A 23,551-nucleotide genomic window follows, 5' to 3' on the forward strand; every position below is an offset into this window, starting at 1 on the left:
GCCCTAGAGCTAGAACAGGAAGTAAAGAGTTTTCTTAATAAAGTCCAAATTTTTGTTTGTTTCTGATACACACCCACCCACCCCTACCCCAGTACTCCTCTGGTTAATTTTTTCGACTACTGAGTGTGTGAAATATGAGGTCTGTTAGGGAAAATCTTGCAGTGGTTCTAGGAAACAAGGTCTCACAGTTTTTTTCAAAATAACAAAATCTCCAAATCTCAGAAATATACAAACATTGTGAGCCATTAATTTTTTTTTTTTTTTTTTTTTTTTTTTTTTTTTTTTTTTTAATTCTCTCCCCTCATTATGATAGTGCAGGTTTAGGATTAAAATTTAGTGTTATTATCCCAACTTTTAGAAGGAAGTAATGAAAAGTCTGCATGAGTTCTTACAGTAGAATAGAACAGTTTACATTTCTCTTGGGATATAAATGGAAGATATGATCGAGGTGAATTGTGCCTTGAGCATCTGAGCTGTGTTTGTGGAAGAATGTGTCTCAGCAAGGAGAACAACTGTATACAGCTATGATAGGCAATAAAATACCTTTCCTTTCTCAACACACATGCTTTCCTATACTTGCTCTGTGTCATAATCGCAGTCTATTCTCCTCACATTTGTTTGTTATTATCTCTTGACCCTTTTTTATTTATTCCTGTTGCTTCTCATATTCCTGGCAATGTGCAGATAGGTTTGATGTCCATTATATTGACAGCAGTATAAGCTGAAAAGGTGGTGCTGATATCCTGTAGACTTTCAGGATTTAATAAACATATAGCAAGGAACATTATGATGACCAAGTACTTACAGATGGCACAATATTTTTCTGATAGTTACTTAATGAATGAGATATAAAGTTCCTTTACCTTTGATCTATTGAAAATTTGCATTAATTCCAATTAGTTCTTTGAGCTACAAGTCTGAAAAAATATTCAGCAAAAAAATGGATGTAGAAATTTGGCAGTAAAATATGTGGGGTTTGTTTCCATTTTGGTCACTTAATCAGTCTTGCAGCTTACTGTCTGTTCAGTGATTCACAAAATGAATTTTTTCTAGTTTCTGGCAAACTGAACTGTATTAGTTCCCATCGCAAATATATAATTTGCGTGACTGACATGCTTCCTGGAAGTTTTCATAAACTTTCTTGGGATTCAGATTAGAGCAGCTCCCTTTGGTATAGTTATTTCAGCCCCATCCCAATTTGAGCTACCACTGTGATTTATTCTTCTGTTACACTCTGCTGCCTGAGGTTAATGATAATTTTCTCACAGCCTGTAAATTTAGGAAAGAGAAAAGCCTACTTCAGTTATTTTTTGGATGTTAGAGAAGAGATGTGTTAGAGGCTTCATTGCCGTCTTTTATTGGTGTTGTGGATTCAGGCGTATTTTGGGAGAAACCCTCCCACGGGGCCCCCCTCCCCTCCCCCAACTGGTTTGGGAAAAGACTTCCTCAGAGAGAAGTGGAAAAAACCTGTTTATTAAACAGGCAAAGCACTCCCAGCACAATACCCGATGACAAGAGCTTCGTGCCACTTACGGAGGGATAACAAACTTAAAGAAAGAAAGTCTCCTCTTGAAGATAGTCACTGTGCTCCACCGCTCCATCTCCGCTGGTGCTGGGAGAAAACGAGATTTGCGGGACTGGTCTTGGTGGGGTGGATCCCCTGTGGAGGCCCCCAGTGCTTCCCCTAGGTCCTTAGTCCGTAGACGTTGGAACGGTTCCGAGGAGAGGGCAAAAAAGAAAAAAAGGAAGGAAAAAAAAGAGGAAAAAAGGAAAAAAAAGGCAAAAAGCTTCAGCTATTCTACAGCGTCTAACTACACTAGCACTAAACTAACTAACTAACTGCCGGGGAAAAAAAACAACAGAGCTTCTTTCGTCTTGCCGTGTTCCAACTCCCCCGCTTCAAGGTCACTCCGAGGAGCTGAGTTTTCCTGGGGAAAAACAAACTGCGCTTCCCCTCCCCTTTGCACCCAATAGACGATTGGGGGATACACAGTCACCCCAGGACAATTGGAATCAAGCCTTTGAACTTTTTACAAACCTGTTTCTGAATATAGGTACTGAGACAAAACTGTTAATAACACTTCTCTGTGTCTCTTTTCTAGGAGAGAAATGTGAGATGAAGTGATGGCTGATGAAGTGAAGGGTTGGATGTAGGCGCTAATATAGATAGAAAGTTTATCCATCAGTGGAATTAGAGGTGTAAGGGAGGAGAGGAGGTAGTTTCCAGACAAGTTCCTAAATTGCAGCCAACGGTAATTCTAATATAAACCCCCCTAGAAGTATAGTCAGACCTGTGAAGTTTGCAAATTCAGCTATGTTTTACTTCCTTACTTTAATTCCAATGAAGAGGCTTAATTTAACCTTAGCTTTTCTGCCTTCTCAAGTCTGTTGCCAGTATTAATGCTTACTGAAGCAGCATCACATAGAATCAGAGAATCATTTAGGCTGGAGAAGATACAAGTAATGCCCAAATGGATTTGGGCATGCTGCTGTATATGCAGGAAAAATCCGACCAGCTTAAGAGCTCCAGAGGAACAGCTAAAGAATTTACAGTGTTGTTACCTAATATCATAAGTCACAAGAATTTCCTAGCTCCTATATTAGTTCATGTTATATTTATATCTAAGAATTACAGCTCACTAAGCTGCAATTTTCTTGAAAATATGTTAGGACAGCATAATTTAGTGGTTGAAAATCATGATTAGTATCTCAGTTACTAGAATAATTGGAAAATAGCCAGTTGTCTGAGGTTTAGGTTTGTCCTTTTTTATATTTTTGAAACGTCATGTAACTGTTTAGAACTGTAGTACTTCAGCATTATGTGCTTTTCAATTTAACTTGTTAAATTACTTGAGGAATTTATTTTTCAATGTGACATGTTAGTTGACGTAGCCACTCTTCTGGTAGCTTTCATACCACAGCATCTGAGCCTCATCCCTTGCTTAGGTAATTTATTTCTACATTACAAAGAAAAGCATAATTTTTTTAAAAGGCTTTAAAATTCTAGACCTTCTAGAAGAGGAGGCATTGGCTGTCATGCTAAAAAAATCATTTGCAAGTAAGGCTTTTAATTATTTTTTCTTCCTCTTACTTCAGTAGTCCTAAAGAGAAGACTAAGAAACCCTCCCTCCTAATGTCTGGCCTCTCTTCTATCAGTCAGTGGTTGGTTGCTACAGTAGCATGCTAGTTCGAAAAGCTTTATTACAATTACAAAACAAAATTTATAAGTTTTGTTTTATCTGTTTTGAGTGAAGTTGAGCCCACAAATGACCCTGCATAGTTTGCAGTAGTGGCTCTAAAGTTGCTAAAGTACTTAGGGACAGCCTCATATTGTAACATTTAATGTGTTGCATTTAGGAATTACAGGTTTTGCTATATTTCTCTGGAAAAAATTGCACAGTGTTTTCTTGCCTTTTACATCGCTCCACACAGTGTTGTTAATCTCCTGTTTTTTACTGGTTTGGAAAATCACCCGGAGTGCTGTAAGAAAATTTTCTTTGCCTTGTAAAATTTCGGTGCTGGAGTTCCAAGTATTAAATTCAGCAATAATCATCCTAGAAGATTCCCTATAATATAAAATATTTTATTTTAAAATGTTTTCTTCAAAAGGGGATTGGGAAAAGGCAGCCATAGACATGATAGAGACTGGCAGTTTTTTGGATTAATATAAAAGTTACAGGATTATGATATTCAAGTATCAGTACTGAAGTTTAGTAATTTTCTTAAGTTTTGAGATAATTGCTCCTCAGCGAGTGACCATATTTTCACCTGCAGCTGATTGTTGCTTATGTTTCTGACAAACAGAAGGCCAGTGAACTATCCTGCCATTTTTGGTTAGTTCTGAAATTACTCTGAGTGTTGCTATCAAATACCCTACTGTATTCAGTAATTGGTGTAGTGCTTGACTGTTATCTCAAAATAAATATAAATAAATGACAACATAGAAATAAATGGAAGATGGGGAAAACAGAAAATAATGGGACAGCAGGGGAAAAGGAGAATGTTGTACAATTAATAGACTAATTTAACATTTACTATTTCTGTAATTACTTGCTGCTGGTGTTCTAGCACAGAAAGGAAATTTGCATTTCTGTTGGAAAAATCTGTCATATTGTCATCTTTAATGTCACTTGTTCATTGCTACTTTTTTTTTTCTGTCTCTCTAGATTTACACAAATGGGAAGAAAGCAGGAATAAGGGAGAACAGTCATGATGTCAAAAGAATAATGACTGTCTTAAAGACAGTCATTTAAATGCTCTATGTTAAATCTAATTATGATCTTCTAGAACAGTTTCTTCTTTTAGTAATCAACTCCTTTAAAGCAAACAAAAATATTTTCAGTAATAATTAGTGGACCAATAAATGCCTACACATAGAGAAATCTTTAATTAGTGAAAAGGCATTGTCTTAACAGGTCAATTTAATTAGATCAGCAAAACTCTTAGGTATTTCATTTTGGGAAACTGTATCCCTTAGCTGTTAGTACTGCTTCTGGGAAGATTTTTTATTTTTTTTTTTTAAAGGAAAATTGGATATTTCAGTAAAAGTCACGTCATGACAATGTAAAAATGACATTAAACCCATGAGAATGCCTTGCCTAAGTGTTGGAGTCCAGGGCATTCCTTTGGCTGCCCTGGGAAGCCAGAGACCTGGACGGGGCGTCTGGGACCCTGGCCCAGAGCCCAGAGGGACATTGGCTTTGATCCAAGTCCATGGGAAAGGCTTCCTGCACTGTGGGAAGGATTGCAAGCCACAAGAGTGTGAAAGATAGTAGTTTAGCTAATCACAGTGTGGGAAAACAGTAGGTTTGAGGTTTTAGTATGGAGGTGAATGGGAGTAAGATGGAGGATTTGGGGCGTTGTCTCCTGCTTCTTCTTTCTTCTTCTCTCACTCCATTTTCTGCAGTGATGGTGGCACAAAGTAGTTTAAAGAGATTGGGCCAAAGTAGGGATGACCTTTTTAGTATAAGTGATAGGTATTGGCAAAGAATGATAAATAAAGAACACGTAGCAATTAGTATAAAAGATAGCGGCAGCCCAGTCCGGGAGTAGTCAACAGATGCCGAGCAGCTGCACAGACCTTTGTTGGGCACTGAGAAAATTGTAAGATAAGAAACAATAAACAAAGCCCGCAACCTTGAAAAATCAGAACCCGAAGACTCCGTCTCTTTTTTGCATCTGGCTCAGAGCATTGCGGAAGGCAAAAAGACTCTAAAACCACCTGAATCTCGGAACTAAAAACCAAGACCTAATAAATTAAGTTAAGCCAAGCAACAGCCACTACTTCTTTTCTGTCTTGTATTCAGTTTGTCTTTGGAGCCTAACACAGAAACAATGAGTTTTCTTGACACTTGAAATCTCTTGAGGGTTGAAATTGATACATGCACAGTTTGTGTTTAGTTCTGAGTTTGCAAAATGTGGGTTGTTTTCATTTTTGTTTCCAGCTTACAAGCAATTCACTTGTAGGGGCTAGAAGGAAGGAGGTTTCCCTCTTCAGTTGGTGACTTCGGAAGTTTGACCCCTTTTTTAAAGGTTTGGTTATCTGGTGTATCTGAAGCTTTAACACCTCCAGTCTGAATGACAGGATTTCTGAACTACAGAAATTTCAATAGCTGACATCTATTGAGCTTGTATTTCTTCAGAGGCTGTCTGCGTGCCAGAAGTATTGCATCCATAGATATACTTTCCAGTCCCATTAGGACATATGTTTGGCTGCATGCCAGTTGTAATAGAATTAATTGTAAACCAGAATATTTTCATTTAAGTATAGCAAATCTGTCTAGTTCATAAATGACTTTGGAACAGGTATTTATGCACATAACCCGTCACTAACCTCCTTTAGGGATCTCATCTTCCGTATCGTGTTTCTAACTTCCTGTAGACAGGAAAGGGGGAGCCCGAAACTTCTCACTTTACTCAACATAGATTTAAAGCTTGTTACAGAGAACATCACTGACACAGGATGAACTGCTTTCATGAAAGAATCACAGACTGATTTGGGTTTGGAAGAAACCTTAAGGATCATCTTGTTTTAACCCACCAAAAGAGAGATCTTTTTTTATTACAAGAATATAGCTGCTGTAGTTATTCTGTGTGTAGTAATTTTGTCAGTAATCATGGAAAAATAGGCCAAATTTAGCTTAGAAGAAATTCATGGGACTCAGTGAAAACAGCATGTGAAAATACTGAATTTATATTCTACTGACTGGCCAGTGAAATATGAGTAGATATTAATACACTTCTTTATCAGAAAATATAAAATGTGGTTTAAGACTGAACAGAAAAGAAAGGGACTAACCTGGAAATTTACTTCAAATTTCATTGCATATTTTTGATACAAAATGGTCGAAGCTTAATGACTGAAGTGAACATTTCACTAGGGGTCTACACAGTAAATCAATCACAAGGTACAGAATGAAATCCGTTCTTTTAAAGTTTGCTTAAGACTTTACACAATATTTCTTGTTTCCAACAGTGATTTAATGAGATAAAAGTTACCTAGACTTAAAGTTACCCCAAAAGAAAGACTCAAAATAGACACATCATTAAAAAAACCTCACCTAACGAAAAACTCCACCACAACAGAACAACCAAAAAAACAAACCTCCAAGGTGAAAAAAATTTTATGCCTACATTTCTATATTGTTTTGAATAATAGAACAAGAATTATTTTGGTGATAGGAGACACATAAACCAAGAAAATGGCTGTCAAATAGCTTTAATATATTGTTGATTATTTTTTACATAATACTCAAAGAAAATATCAGCTTAACAGTGTCTCAACCATTTCCCAAGTTTAACGTTTTGAACTGTGCTTTAAATTTTTAGATCTATGTATCAGTTCATATGCAGTGATGTCACATTCAAAAATGCTGAAGCTCCAGTAGATTCCTGCCAAAGTCAATGAGCACTGCTTCAATCTCAACTCTCTGGTTATCATGTCTTTGATTATCACTGCAGATGATCAAGAACACAGTTTATGTTACTCTTCTCTCAATTAACCTTGGCTCATGGAATAATCATACTAACTTCAGTAGTATCTCAGTGAAGCTTGTAGATGGATTTTTACTCAACAAAAATCCACAGGCATTTGAAGGAAGACTAATGTTATATATTAAGATGGAAGTGAACCACTTAAGGCGCTAATAGAGTATTAAACTAAAAGAAGAGGTTGCATTTTATCAAATTCTGCCAAGGCTCAATTCCAAAAGTAACTAAGTTATGTACTGGGTTATGCAAGCAGTATGCAATGTGCATGTGAGGACCCTGGTCCAGTGAAATGACTGGGAAGGAGAATATTAGTCATGACCTCAGTGATGAAATTTCATGGACAATTATTGTCACAATGGACAATAATGAGAAAGTTGCTTCACATTTGTTATAAAGCTAAATATATGGTGAATTACCTTGAATTGGTAGATAAAGATCTATATTGCAATTTCCTCCAGAGTAATCCAGTTCATGCTCCCATATACTGAGATGGCTTCTCTGCCATGTTTGGTTGTTAGTACTTTATTTTAATAAAGATGAGATGAAAAGGCATGATTTGTCTCCTAAATGTACACGAAATATAGAAACTGAGATAAATTTTGGACCATTGATGTTAATAATCCAAGTCCTTTATATTTCAGTTGGTCTAGCATTTCACACACAAATGACGGTACAATATATTTATATTGTAATTCAGAGTGAAGAGGAAACAGTTGTAGAAATACAGCAAAATGAAGGAAAAAAGAAGAATCCTAAATACTAGATATAAAAGTTGTTTTTGCACTACTAATATTTAGAGCTGGAGTGGAGAGCTTGCCTGTGTCAATGACATCATTGTAAGATGCAACTCTCTGGTTCCAGTTTCATTAGTCCAGCTAAGTAAAAGCTTTTGAAGAATTTATTACTCATTTACTCAGTATCACACCATTTGTGTTTTGCCTCACAACTTTTTTGAGGCAAAAGGAACTGGTTATGAAACAGGATATGCAGGTCTGCAATAACTTAAAGAAACATGGAAAGGAAGTCACAGGTTCAGTTCAAACTACTTTATTATCACTGAATGTCCTGTGACTTTAAACATTTCTAGAGAGGAAGGAAAAACATGTAACACAATACTTGTTTTTATCTATTCAGTGCTCATATTTTAATCAAACTTTGATTAATAAATCTTTTCATAATTAAATCTGTTTTATTAAAAATGTGAATGCTTGCAAAAAATCCAAAAAAACCCAAAACCAACCAAACAAACAAACAAAAAACAAAAACCAAACAACAACAACAACAACAAAACAGATGTGGAGAGTGACAGTCAACTGCATTTGTGACATAAATTAAGTTCTTTATGCAATCACATTATTACCAGTCCTGACTGGTAAAACTATATTGAAGAATAAAGTCTGTGTCCAACTGGTGAAACCCTCATACATTTTGAAGAACGATGAATATTTATATCATATAAAGTTGGTTCAAATTGCAGAGACCACCTAATTTGTTGAACCACCTTACTGGTTGCCACAGCTGTTCAGCTATATTAGCCTTTTCCAGTTTTACTAGCATTGTAGGGTCCCTGGGCCTCCAGCAGCCTGAAGTGCAACAGCTGTCGCAACAATAATTTGGCACAAAAGTGAGGAAAAAAATTGGGGTGAATATCAAAATGCCAGTTTTTTTCCTCAGCTTTTTTAATATTTTAAGGTTAAATACAGTCTTTTAGTAAAGTATTTACTTGCCCTTAGCTGGCTCTCTTTCATTCGTTCTGGTGGTGATCATAACAGTCATTTATATTTCATTTGTATGAAAGCACAGATAAGCTGTATGTCTGACCATATTAGCAGGCACAGATACATTGTTTTGGTCTCTAGGGAAGAAGCAACCAACCAAACAAAAAACTTCTTTGAATCAACTGCAAAGAACTGGTCTTAAAAATCAAGCTCGTGAAATAATATTTAAACAACTAACAGTGTGTCTTCCAAAACTGCAAGCACCCAGGCATTCTGATTTAGAGTCTGCATGAATTAGGGAGAGTGAGGTATTTCTGAAAGCCAGGACAACTTACATATTAGGTTGTAAGAGCCCAGCATTACTTACCTGCACTTTTTTTTTTTTTTTTTTTTTTTTAAAGTTTGTTGGTGTTGCTGGCAGATGGTAATCATGGGCAATTCATTTTTATTTGGGCATTAGGTGGGGGAGAGAGGGGGACTGATGTTTTCTTTATTAATGGAAGACTCCAGGAAGTTTGTCCTTATTTTATATGCTTTAGGTCCAGATCCAGTAAAGCAAATATCAGCTAGTCTTCCAAATCAATTATTAAAGTGTCTTCATCATGTTCAAATTCTTTTCTTCAGCAAGGAGATCGACACTGATTGTTTTATGATTCTCTCTTGTTAGTCTCTGCACTGAAAAGCCATAAATATGCCAGTGCATCTGTGCAGAGGATTTCCATTAGGGCTTGGGCTGCGACCACCCAGCTGAGCAGATCACTTCTGCTGAGCAGATCAGTAGCTGTCATATAGCACATTTTCATTAGCTACTGACCTGGACTGAATGTAAACTGGTGACCAAGAGGACAAAGGTATTTTGTATCCCATTATTAATCCTCAGGGCTGTCAAGTATTTTCATTAAAATTTGTGAATCATTCCCTTATTCTTCAAATAAGTCTGCTATCATGTGGTTGTAAACTTACAGTTTTTTGCTTTGTAAAATTGCCAGAGCATGTTGTTGTGCATATATGATTGCAAACCCTGCTGCCAGAAACTGGGAGGTTTCCAGTGGCTCTCAATTCCGGCTTTTGTAGGGGTCAATTCATGTAACAGTGAGCACGCACACCAAATGCCTTCCCACCCCAAATCGGTATTTTTCAACTGTCTAAACAATTATTTGGATTTTCTTTAAAAGTTATTATTTTATTCCCTTGCACCATCTGTTTTACTTAAAACTGAGAATGTACAGTGGGAAAAGGGCAATGACAGGATTACTGTCAAGTAGACTGCACAGTGTCTGCATTCTGTTGAGTAGTTAAGATGTATATTGGATAATTTTTAAAAGTTTATTTATACTATGTTTTAATTGTGAAATAGCCTGATTCTGTCAAGTGGTTGTATTTTACCTATTTTGACACAAAAAATAATGTATATTAAATCTATGCTGAGGTATTGACATTTTAGCAATAGACTGCATTAAGGAGGACAATTAAGCTGTGAGGCTCCTCACAATACCAGTCTGCAAGAAAACACTTCCATTCATTTTTTTAAAATAATTTTTGACAAATGTGGATAAATGAAAGTGATGGCCAACATGAACAAATGGAGCTTTGCTCATTGTTTTTAAGCAGATAACTTTATGCCATGGTTGATATAGTTATTTTTCTCCCCTTTATCTGTGAAACCACCATTTGAGCCTATAAATAGCACAGATCTTTTGATGTTTTGTATGTTATGTATGCTGGCACCTGTCATCATCATGTACTGTAGGTCTCCTGACTAGCCTGAACTTGAGCGCAGTATGCCATTTGGAAAGTGACAAAAAGAGTAGAGCAGTCATGTATTTTTGCTGATGGCAGTAAATAAAAATTAATCATGTTTGACAAATGTTTGTGGCCTTATAGTGCTGTAGGTAGAGGCTACAATTTTGTGACTGTATTTAATGAACTGTCCTTTGATGTTCTAGAAATAGACAGGAGTGCAACCAACTAAAACAAATTATGTTAGTTTGTTAAAAAAGGCAATTATGCAAAACCTGTAGGTGTTCATTCTGTCAGTATTAATGATACATATGCTTAATGCCTCTCATTTTGAAACCTCAATGCTAGACTTAGATAAGCCATTGTAATTTTGCCAGACCACAATTGCCAGCCTTAGACTTAAATGTGCAAAATTGAGTGTTTGATTATCACCTCACCCTGCCAATTGTTTTAATTGATTATTATTTTCTTCATTTTTTGTTCTTAACTATAGTAACATGATTTTTTAAAAAAAAAAAAGTGTTTTATATGTGTGTGTGTGTGTGTGTGTGTCTTTACTGCACTAGTAAAAGAGGAAAAAATCAGTCTGGTCTATGTGTCATACTTTTTTTTTGTTTTGGGCTTTTTGTTTGTGGGTTTGTTGTTTGCATTTTTTATAAAGCGGGATGAGCCCCTGCAGTATAAGATAGCATACTCTATCATGTAGTTGTACCGTCTGGTTGATAGGTACCATGTGGATTTGGCTTTAAGGAGTATGGGTTTACCAAAGAAAGTTTACTAAATAAGGCTGAATTTTTCCCTCCAATGAACATTCATTTTGTGAAACTAGAATCCTCTAAATGTTAAGCCTGCTCATATCTCTGCCAGGATGATCACTTGAAATGTAGCCTCTGTTTTTGTTTTGGTGGAACCTGGTCTTCATTTAGTTCTTGGTGTGCTGCACAACTTCCTTAACTCTATTTTATTGTGTTTAAGACCCCTGAGGGATCTACTGAGAATCTAAAGCAGCTGTAATCATGAACAGACCTCATTATTATTCCTATGTTAACTTTTGGGGTAGTGCAGAATATGTGGCATGTCTGTTTCCAGACCACAAAACTTGAGAAAGCCTGTAGGACTGTATCTGTGAAATAATGCTCAAGGCAACTCAAGAGATGCAGACCACAATGCCTTTCTTCCACAGGGGTTAAGCTTAACTCTTCTTTATTCTGCAGGCTGCCTATTTTATAGCACAAACTATAGCAGCTAATTTCGTGGGGATGGGGATATTGAATGTGTGATAGTGATTTGTGTTTATGTATCAGACTAAACTAATCCAATATCACTGTTTTTCCAAGAATAATGATCATTAATGGATTTGCTTCTATACCATAATAGTACTATAGTGATTTGGTGATTCCAGTGATAAAGAAATCTCTGTCTCAGAAAATGTCTATTCTTTTTATCATCGCTTCTGTAAGGCTTTGGTTTTGTTGCATTTGGGTTTTTTTTTTCCCTCACCAATTGTCATACCCTTGACCATTGTCTTTAAAAATTACCATTTCTATTACAGTTGTTTTATGGTTGTCAGAATTGATTTCTGGTAAAATTTGACTTCCCACATTAAAATCAGAAATACATGGTTTTTTATTTTCCATATTAAGCCCTAAGATAATTTCTATGTATGTACTTTCATTAGTGCTAACTTTACCTTTGGCGATGTTTATAGTGTTATTTAGGATACAAGGAAATGAAAGGGAACTACATCAGGGGACATTCAGAATAGATGTTAGTAAAAGGTTTTTCACTGTGAAAGTGACTGGTCACTGTACCGGGCTCTGTAGAGAAGTGGTTACAGCACCTAGCCTGTCAGAGCTCAAGAGGTATCTGGAAAACACTTAGTCACATGGTTTTAGGTAGTCCTGTGAGGAGCAGGGAGTGGGAGTGAATGATATTTATGTGTCCTATCCAACATGAGAACTTCTAGGATTCTGTGATTTCAAAGAACTATAACATGTTTTCCTTCCCCCATCCCCCACTGACTTCTTTTTTAAGAGCATATCTAAAGCTCTGTCCCAGTTTCTCTTCTGATTTTAGCTTGGTGTAGTATTTAGTGTAGTTGTCTTAATGTTTACTTTCTTTTTTGTGGGGAGAGGATCAGGAAGAGAAAAGCAGGCTCAAGCTTAAAAAATAAACAGTTTTATTAACACACACTAAAAGAATGGAAAAGGAAACTTGGAAAAACAAAACAACAAAAAAGAAACTTCGAAACACTCTTCCCTTCCCTTAAAAACTGTTAACTTTCTTAGAAACAACATAGAGAGACACAGCCTGTGATTTTCAGTCAGTTTCACCATTTAAACATAATCTTTCATCATTTCTGGAGAGGAGTCTCTCTAGAGTTCTATGGGGACATTTGCCACAAGACAAAAACAGTCTGGTGGCCCCCAATGTTACAAATCTGCAACTGCCTGGAGTTTTTGCAGATTGTGGAGTTCCACCCATTAGCAGCCTTCCCCCTGGCTACTCATGGGCCTCTCATTGTACCTGGGGTGCTGTTTAAGAATGCTTCCTCTAGTACAAAACAAGGATTCTCTACTATCTCTAAAATTGTCTCTATCTCAAAAGAAAATAGACACCTCCTTTTACCCCAGGAGCTGAGGGCTTCAAATCACTTCCTCTCTAAAATTATCTTCGTCTCAAAGGCTGAGACCTCCTTTTACCCCAGGAGTGAGGGGCTTTAAGATTCTCACTTAAATCTCAATCATATCAATCCCGAACTTTGATTGGAGCCATCATTCCCCCCAAACAGCATTAAGATATTACAAGAAACAGTCAATTTCTCCATAGTTTACCCCAGAGAAGTCCGGTTAAAAATGTCCACATCCTCAATCCCTCTTTCTAGTAATCTTTATCAGTTCTTTCACTCTTGCTCCACTGACTTTATGCGGTGTCTTTTCTATGTCTACTCTGTCTCTTTCTTCTCTCTCTCAGGGAAGGGTTAGGCCTTGGAAGCTTCATGTTGCCAGGAAAGGATTAAATCTACCCAGGCCTGCAGTGGCCATGTGACCTCTGCTGGCAGCAGTCTCTTCTCCGATGCATCTCAGATCTGCTGCAGTTTCCCCCTCCATTCTTTTCTTCTCCACCTGGGAATCACCGAAGGAGGTGGGGGGGAGCTCTGCCCACCCCTTGGAGACAATCGGGGCAGCCTCGACCCAACCGGGCCATAGCTGTTATCAGGAGCCTGGTGGAGATCTCTCCCTGCTCCGGGGCTCCAGGGAAATTGAAAAAGTAGTTGATGTTAAGCTGCAACCTCTCCTCCCCCACTGGGAGCCAATGGAGCCCGGCCAGGTCTCAGGGCCAGCTCCACCCTCAAAGTGGCAGGGGAAAGCGGCAAGCCTGACTCGATGTTACCCATTTAGCTGGCCAGGATGAAAAGGGCCTGACTTGAACAAAATCAGGATTTATGTGGGTACTTCCCAAAGTCGCATTCAACATTCTTAGTGGTCATGGGACCACTTTCTTTGGGATATGCCAATATCCCAAACTGGCTTCCAATAGGTCCTTGTCCTTTCTAAAACAATTCCACGGTCCTGACAGGGCAACACTCCACATTCCTCCCTGACTAAAAATTAAATTGTGCCAACCCGTGACACTTGGGTAAGTGTAATGCTTGTCCGGAAAAGGAGCATGGAGCTGATGTTCACACCAAAGCCCTTTACAATACTTTTTGCAATATGTTTCTACCACTTCCTTACTTCTTGGACATTGATGATGTTGGATACATTTCTTCCTCTGTCTGGAGATCTGCACCATAAAGTAGCTGACCATGAAACTTACTGTAGCACTTAAATATTTGTATTTATTTAGTTTAAAGTCTTGTGATAAGAGTGGTTGTTTTTCTGCAGTGCCTGGAATTTGGAAATTTTAACTGTACATCGTTGCTCCAGGGTGACACACGGTTAAAATAATTTCACCCACTCCCCCCTTTTTTTTTTAGGGGCGCAAGAGTGAGGCAGAGAAGTACTTCATGAAGGCTATACAGCTGGATCCTACCAAAGGAAACTGCTACATGCATTATGGTATGTTTCAAATAGATAGGATTTCAACATGTATTCCAGGCTTGCTATTAATCTTGCCAATTGAGTAAAAATTTGAAAAGTTTTACTGGAAAACTATCTTTTTTAAAAGGAAAGAAACTAATCTACCATATATTACTTTGTTACAATTTTTCAATCATTTTAGAGAGAGAGGTAAAGATTTTCATATTTTGCGTAGCTTTCCTCCTATAAGAGGAGTTTCAGTATTGCTGCCTCTCTGGGAAAAAACAAAGGTGACTATTGCTGTATATTGAAGTTTCATGGCCTGGAATATTAACAGTTACCAGTTTTGGCCTGACTTCACTGGTTGTTGGTGGGTGGGCAACCAGAAGTTTTACTTTAGTGTGCATGAGTTCCATATATTGAAGTGTCTTGCAGGTCTTACATCTGCCTCCTAATCATCACCTTCTTGGCTTGAAATGGCTAAGTATTACAAAAGGTTTTGACAAGTTAGCTGTATCTTTTCTTTGAAGCCATGCATGTTGCATAAAGCACAGAGTTAATTTGAAGGTATCTTTGTAACTTTGGATTGTTTTTGCTAGATGTGCAAAAAACATTTCCAGACATGTTTAGTCTCAGGGAACCAAAATAATTTATATTTATGAACTAATTCTTACTGTATTTTAAAGCTGATAATGGACAAATCTTAAAATGCAAGCTACATTGTGCCAATTAGAACATAGAAAGTAATAAGTTTCATTGTAGTTTAAGAAGAAGGTAGGGAACCACAAAGCACACTCTCTCTCTATATATATATATTTGTATATTATTTTAATTTTCTCTTCTGATTCCAGCTGGTAAAATAAATAAAAATGAGTGGGCAAGAACAAAAATCAATCTGACATAACAACTGTGTTTTTACTCTGTGATATCTTTGTCTGAATTGCTCGTATGTTGTATCTGTTTGCTCCTGTGCAGTGTGAAATTCTGTATGTTAGATGCCCAGAATCAACCTTTGGACTTAGAATGTGTCATTGTGTTTAAATTAAAGTAGCCCAATGTTGCATTATTTTGCATTATGAAACATTGCATTTCATACCCTTGTCTTCTATTTATGCCTGTACAAGTAAAGGTGATAGGGATATTTGTGCATATAAACCCCATTATTTCAATTGGATGTAAGTATCGTGTATATCTCAAGACAATGAGAAAAAGTTACAGCTGATTGTTTCTTGAAATCCTACTCAGGCCCCTTCCAGCCTTTGTTATTAAGAAATCTGTCCTTAGTTATTAGGAAATCTTTGCATACAAATTCAATGGTTGATCTCAACAGTCCATCTCAGCAAATGATGTTAGGATTTAGTGTATTTTTTACAGGTCTAGAATTCTTTTCTTTTTTTGCTCATTACTCATTAACTTGCTTGTCCTTTCCTGCAATATTCCCTCTATCTCATTTTCAAGTATCCTATAAACCAAAACCATGGTTATTCAAATCATCATTCATGTCTGATATATTGACTTCTTCATTACTGGATTACAATATTAACATAGTGTATTATTCCCTAATTAAGATTATTCCCTAAAAACGTTGCAAAACTTTATTGTGTTCCAGGTTCAAAAAATGGGTTCTGTCATTGTGCAGAGGTGATAATTGCAACATAAGTGAGGTTCTACTCTGCGGGTTAGGAGTGAAGGGTGAAATTTAGTCAGTGTTTGGAATAACAGCATAGTGAAATGGCATGCTGAAGGGCAATAGGCACAGGAAGGTTCTCTTTAACAGTCACTAGATCTTGGAGCAGTATACCCAGAGAGCTCTTCTGAACGTGTGTTAAATCTTTTCATAATAAAACTTCTGATGGCCTCACCAATTCAGTGATGTTATTCTACATTTATATCAAAGTAGCTATGAGAGAGATAGGGTCTACTTCTGCTTGACTCTTATGTCTGTGTAGTACAGCTGATCTCAAATCCTTATTGCTTTGGGCACAGGACTTTATAAAACTTGAAATAAATTATCCTTGCTTTTTCTTTCTTTCCCTTTTCCCTTTCTTTTCTTCCTAGCTTTATTTCTCTTCTCTTTTCCACCTATTTCTTGAATTAATGAGGGCTGTGTACTGTGTGTTACCAGGGGCATGCCAAATAATCCGTTGGAATCTCTAGTGAGCACTTCAGGCTTTACTTCTCCATCTCATTAATTTGTTCCAGCACCTTCTCACAGGTACATTCTACATCCTATATGCCAAGAGTTTAATTATGGGGAAATATATCCATATTTTGCATGTAAATCTTAGAGATAACTTTTTTTCTCAGCATGAAGATGTTGGAAGAGGGAATAAAGTAGCTGGCATCAGTCCTAAAAAACCACATAACTCATAAAGCAGCCAAATGAAAAGAGTGGTCAGCTGGGACATGACAGGGTGTTGATGGAGTGGAGTAGCAGGAATAAATGGACTGAAGATTTTCTTCCAAGTGCACATGAATTGCCTACATTTATAATTTTGTGCTTTCAGGTTGTGCAGATGTTCTTTTTGACTTCTAACCTTCTGGACTTTTCTTGGAGCTATGAGAAAAACTATCAATATGCTGTATCTTTTAAGAGCCTTACCTTTGTATTATAATGTGCTTTAATTCAAGCCATAAGCCAAAGCTATTTTTAGGTATGACATGGTGCAAGAGGCAGCTTATTTAAGCACATGAAAATTTGGAGGGAGTGGCACAGTTTCATGGTTGCTCCTTGAAAGATACCACCACAGCATGTTTCTCTGCTCAAGCTGGCATTATAATTAGTTTTCTGTAGGTACTTGGCTGACTTTGGGTTTAAGGGGAATTAAGTTTTAAGCAGTGTTTCCCAGACTCATTTTGCTTGAAGATGTCTGAAGGGAGAAATACTAGAAAAGCTGAAGAGATATAAATCCCTGTAGAGTACTGACGTAATGCCACTTCATTGGACATAAGGGGAAGTGGCTTTCACTCTAGTGACCAGAGAGGATGGCAGTCCCCTCTCAGATGGAAATGCAGGTTACTGCTCACCTGACCACCTTTCTTTTGCCCTTCTTTCCTTTCTTCCTCTCACATGCCAGTTATCTGAACATCTGGACTTGGTGCAAAACCATTGTCTTACAAATAAGTGAGTGTTGATGAGTGATCTGGTACAAGCTGCTCAGGTACACAGCATGCTACCAGAAACACCTCAGATGGGAGAGGGAAAATTCTCATGAATCAGGAAGAAGAAAAAGTGAGAGAGGAAAGAGTGAAGAAGCACCAATTTTTTTTTTTTTTTCCTCCACAATATAAATTTTTTAACTAGAACACTGGGGGAATTTTTATTGGATACTGAGTTTGAGTGCTTATGTAAGGTTTAGGGCTTTTAATTGGATCATTGTTACACACATTTGTAACAATGTGTCTTTTAGGAGTGAAGCCTCTGCCTAGGCCCCGATCAGCCTCTCTAGTGGAAAGGCTGCTTGGAGCAACTTAGGTGAGCAATCGAGCTCTCACATCCACACACACCATGAGGCTAGCTCAGCAAAAGAGAGGCAAGAAGGCCCTTTGCATAAGACTAAGTTCCAGCAAGGTTTATTCCAGGTGCTGAATGGAATCCAGTGCAAAGAAGGGACTATCATGTGCCTTGCTCAGGCTTAAGTATGATTTACAGCTTCCAGTGACCTTGTGGCACAGGGGCAGAACTGAGAGCAGAAAAGGTCAGTGTCCTCTAGGGAAGACAGGTCTGGTCACTGGGGTCCCACAACCGATGGATTAACAAGGAAAGAAGAAACCAGGAGAATTTGGGTATTAGGAAGATGAGGCAGGGGTAGAATTGTAGCTTGTCCTTCCAAGGCCAAAACCTGGGAGTTTTTTTTCAATCGGCTTTAGGGACTCCACACACATTTTCTAAAGACTGCCTAAATTGAACACTTTTGACTAAAAGAGGTTGAATTTAACATTTATTTATTTATTAATTTCCATTTTTTTTCCTGGGAAAGTTGTCTTCAAACTGTCATACCCGCATGTACTCAAGATATTGGCAGTCATGCATCCCACTCTACTTTGAACCTGTAACTCAAGTAGGCCATTTTGAATTCTGCAAGATCTTGGTAATGCTGGTCATCAACAGATTGATGACATAATTGAGGTGGTCTCCACAGACTATTGATTCTTTCTGAGTTGCTTGCCTCAATGAAATGAAAGGGAAGACTCTAAGTGTCAGTCTGAGAAAACACAAAGACGTACCTATGAACTAAACAAGTTAAAAGGAACTGTCTTCTAAATATTTTAAGAACATAATGGCATCTACAGAGTTAGTACATCAAATTTGATAACAAATGTGCCCAACATAGGGGATGTTCAGTCAGGTCAGACAAGTGCCCTTGAGCAGCTCAGAGACTATGTAGTTTTGGATGTAGTATTTGGGTATATGATGACAAAGGAGGTAAAGGTCTTTCTGTCTGCACTGAGCCTATCTCAGGAGAAGCTGAAGAAAGATTATGCATAAAATTTGTCAGTGTACAGACATGAGGTGCATTTCAAACAGTGAAATACTTATGTTCTCTTTTTTTTTTTTAAAAAAAAAAAAAGAACAAAATAAATTTTTCAATAAGTAGGATGCAGTGTAATTGAGGAGTTTGAATTTGTTGAACGCTATCTGTACTCGCTTTCCCTTAAACAAAAAACACCATAAATCTACAGTGGTACTTGTGTAAAGAGTTCCTCTCCAGAAGTGTCTTATTTTATTTATAATTTGCTTTTTAAAAACAACAATAATAATAATAATAAAAAACTCACCTAGCAAACAACAATACAAACAAAAAAAAACAAAACAAAAAACACCCCCCCCACAACCCCCCCCCAAAAAAATCCCAAAAATCCAAACCAAACCAAACGAAACCCCAAAAACCACTAAAGCAAAGTTCATTTTACTCGTCTGCTAAAAACAAGTTTTGCCACTATGCCTCTTAAAGTGCGTAGAGTGGCCTCTCTCCAAAATGATGAAAATGGAGTAGGGAATAAAAAAGAGAGACAAAGAAGGAGTTAGATTTCAAGATAAATATGTGTTGAAGTCCCTTCTCCCTTACATTTATAATGGCTTAATTGGAATAGAAAAGTCTAAAACCCAGCAGGATGTTCAAATTAACTCTGTTTTATTAATAGCTGTTGAGACCTCAATTTAAAATAGTTTCCTGTGAATAATAAATTGTTTCTAATAACCCAGAATTGTTTAAAGATCAATTTTTTCATTATAAAAATTGATTATTCTCATTATATTAATTATGCATTCGCTTAATTTGGCAGTTCGAATTGATCATCGGCCTTTTAAAGTGCGTTCCCAGTTAGAGACGTAAAATTAAGAGACTTTCAGATTACATAAAACTGTAGTGTCCTCACTGAACTAAGAACAGATTAACATATTCCCAAATACACTTTTGTTTTTATTTTTTCTTTCACTTTTGAAATTGTGATAATTCAGGACTTATTTTTATAGATTATCTGTTTCTTTTTAAGCAAGTTTAACTTCTTAACTGCTCTTTTTATTGTTTTTCAGTTTCATCCTGATCTTTCTAATCACTGTTTCTGCAAAGGGCTCTTAGCCCTTTTTGATGCCTAAATTTTCACCTAAATTTATGAACACTTTGTATCTGTCTTACTTCCAAAGATGGCTGCTTTACCACTCCTATGTCACAGCCTGAAAATGGGTTGGAATTGCTATGGTTTAAGGATCAAACTATATTTCATTGAAATACGATAGCAGTGAGTTTTCAGTCACCATTTTTTCCAGTCTTTAAGTCTTAGGCTTACATATATTAGTGAGTGTGAGAATTTTTATAGATAAACAGGTGTGACAATTTTTTTTTTTTTTTCTTGGATGTTTCTGCTTAGATTGAGGTTCCATAAGGTGATGTGCCAGGTCCTGGACTTCAGTCACAATGACCCCATGCAGCACCGCAGGCTGGGGGCAGTATGGCTGGAAAGCTACGCAGAGGAAAAGTAGCTGGGGATGCTGGTTGTCAGCAGCTGAATGTGAACCGGGGTGTGCACAAGTGGCCAAGAATGCCAATGGAATCCTGGCCTGGATCAGGAATAGTGTGGCCAGCAGGAGCAGGGCAGGGATTTTCCCCTTGTATTTGGCACTGGTGAGGCCGCACCTTCAGTCCTCTGTCTGGTTCTGGGCCCTGCACTGCAAGAAAGACATTGAGGTGCTGGAGCATATCCAGAGAAGAGCAGCACGGCTGGGAAAGTGTCTGGAACACAAGTCCTGTGAGGAGTGGCTGAGAAAACTGGGTTTGTTCATCCTGGAGAAAAGGAGGCTCAGGGGAGACCCCATCACTCTCTCCACCTGTCTGAAAGGAGGCTGTAGCCAGGTGAGGTTTGGTCTGTTCTCCCAGGCAACCAGTGACAGGATTAAAGGAAGCGGCCTAAAGCTGAGCCAGAGGAGGTTCAGGCTGGACATCAGGAAGAATTCCTTCACTAAAAGGGTAGTTAAGTATTGGAACAGGCTGCCCAAGGAGGTGGTGCAGTTGCCATCACTGGAGATGTTCAGGAAACGACTGGTCATGGTGATGCCTTGGGAAGGCTGACCTGAAACAGAGACTGGACAGAGCTAGAGAATTAAGTAGGTATTTATTGAAAGGCCTCTAGGATATACCTTGGTCAGGACAAGAACCTGACCAAGCCTACACCCAAGGTGGACTAAGAATGGTTACAAAATGGATGACTGGTCACAAAGTCTTGCACTTCTATAAGTTTTGGTCCATTTGCATATTGGGGTTTGATTGTCCAATTACAGCTTCAGGTTGAAAGGTCTCATCCTTCTTTTGTGGTTTTGGGCCTGAAACTTGTAATCATTATCCTTGGTCTCCAGCAGGAAAAGGATTTGTTTGTCTACCTACTCTGTGAAGAGAGCTTATCAACACTTGATATGAGGCTCAGAACTACACCCCTAGGCAGCACAGAATCTGAAAACATGAAAGCTAGAACTTAAGGCATCAATGGCACTGGTAGTATGTTTAATGATCACGGTGGTGATCAGTCAAAGGTCTTTTGACTCAATGATCATGAAAGTATTTTCCAACCTAAATGATTCTTTGTGCTGTATTTATAATATTTCCATGTAGTCACATTGTTCTCAGTGCTTGAGCTTTATGGCTTTTCTCTTCATTGACTGAAGAAGCCAGCCTAGGAAAAATTTATATATTTTTCCACATATTTAAGGAAAAGCTCCTATGAAGAAAGCAGTGAACTAATGAAAAATAGAGTATCAATGCTGTATTTATAAGAAAGAGGAACATCAACCATGACCTGCTCATTAAATCCTACTAATTTCTTTAGGAGAGTTTTATGTGGATGGTAGAAATGTCACCCTAGTGCACAGGTCAGTGTTAACTTTTGTCAATGAAATGAGTAAAACTTCACAACCCATAAATCCAGTGGATGGATTATCCTATTTCTGCCTGACAGGTTAGCTAAATGCAGCATATAACAAATGATAAATAAAAGTCCATAGATGATCTGCTGCATTGGGAACCCCAGATGCTATATGGTGATTTTGTATTGAGAAATTAAATCCCTTGATGAGGTAGGGTCAAAGTGAACCAGATACAGTATGTTTATCACTAAGTCACTTCCCAATGTGCACTCATTAAGTTTTCTGCCAGTGACAGAGGTTTGGCCATTTTAAATCTTTTAGAGATCCTAATATTAGTATACAATGATTTTGTAGGAAAACGATAAACAAGTTTATGATACTCAAATAATGCGTGTTCATAGAACATATGTTCTCTTTGGAGAAAGGATCTGTCTTGAACATGCCGTGTGCCATCAAATCAGGGTCACGACTTTGGTCTATGGCTTATACCTGCTCCTGCAATATCAATTAATGTAATTCCAAGAAGACAGGATTCTTACACCTGAAACAGGAAGACATAAATATCTTGCAGAAAGACTTAATTAAGCTTTCTGCTCACAGAATACTCTCTATAAACTTTAATAAAATCTTCAGCTACTACAAACCAACAATATTTCTTACTTCCAAACTGAGGACAAAATCTGAGCTGTTCAGAACCATCTAGCAATTTTAAGTCCTTTTTGACACTCTCCAGGCTACTGTTATCACACACCATTAAAAGAAGATTATAGACCACTATAATAACTATTTTTTCCAAGCTCCCTTTAGAACCAATCACTCAAATGGAATGCAGTAGAGTATTTCCAAACAAGCTAGGTCACTGACCTGAAATGCTGTGGAATTTCCATGGTTCTGGCTCATCTCTTGGGTTTAGCCTTAAATCTAATCATTCTGACACCTCTAATATGTGGCTGACTCTGCTTCCTCAGCACAATATATTAGACTGCTCAAGAGATGTGATATAGATAGTGCAGATCAGAGACAGGGTTAGAAAATGAACACAAACAGTGCTGGAGGCTTTGCAGCTGGAGGCTTTGTGGCACGAACTATGCTGGAGACTTCTTTGCTTTGGTCATTTGTTTAGACCTATGAGTACCGTCTCAGGGGGATTTTTATAGAGATTGCATGAAGCTGCTACAAAAGTACAACCAGATCATTCTTTTTCAGCCAAATTTTACATTTCCAAATCTTATACATCATCAGGTGTCTGGGAAATGATGAGTTCAGGATCTTCCTCATGAGATCTAAATCATGAGATCCTCTGCAATATATATTTTAATCATTAGTCTTTTGGCTTGGTGAGAGCTTCCAGTGATCCAGATGTGGTCACAGGTTTAGCCAAATCCCACAGGCTGGCTAGTTAATTTTTTCTCTCTTATCTGTGGTTGTGCTCTGAATGACATACAGTGGTGTATTTAGCACAATTGCAACAGATAAGTTTTTCAGACAGGCCAATAAAAATAAGTCTTTTCTAAGCCAATGCATATAATGACATTGCAGCACCCACTTAGTGTTTAGTGCTTAGTGTTTCATTATATTTTATTTGCAAGGAAAACATTTCTCTATGGGAACTAATTAAAGGGGGAAGTCTCCAGAAGTCCTACCAGTAAGAAACAAAGAGTACACCTGTAGATTAAGATAGAATGGGATACAAGGAGCAGCAAAAACTGAAATGCTGTTACCAT

At 37.6% G+C, this 23,551-nt stretch overlaps 1 protein-coding gene across 4 annotated transcripts in view; it reads left to right on the forward strand.

Moving 5' to 3' along the window:
* The window catches only part of TMTC2 (transmembrane O-mannosyltransferase targeting cadherins 2), a 324,464-nt gene that overhangs the window by 251,061 nt on the left and 49,852 nt on the right, over positions 1 to 23,551 (forward strand). For all 4 annotated transcript variants that reach the window (XM_040062636.2, XM_040062634.2, XM_040062637.1 and 1 more), the window contains one exon: positions 14,428 to 14,509. In XM_040062636.2, coding sequence (XP_039918570.1) covers positions 14,428 to 14,509 — 82 coding nt within the window. The remainder of the gene's footprint in view (positions 1 to 14,427; positions 14,510 to 23,551) is intronic.

This window comes from Hirundo rustica, chromosome 4 (assembly GCF_015227805.2).
Source record: "Hirundo rustica isolate bHirRus1 chromosome 4, bHirRus1.pri.v3, whole genome shotgun sequence".
Classification (NCBI taxonomy): Eukaryota; Metazoa; Chordata; class Aves; order Passeriformes; family Hirundinidae; genus Hirundo; species Hirundo rustica.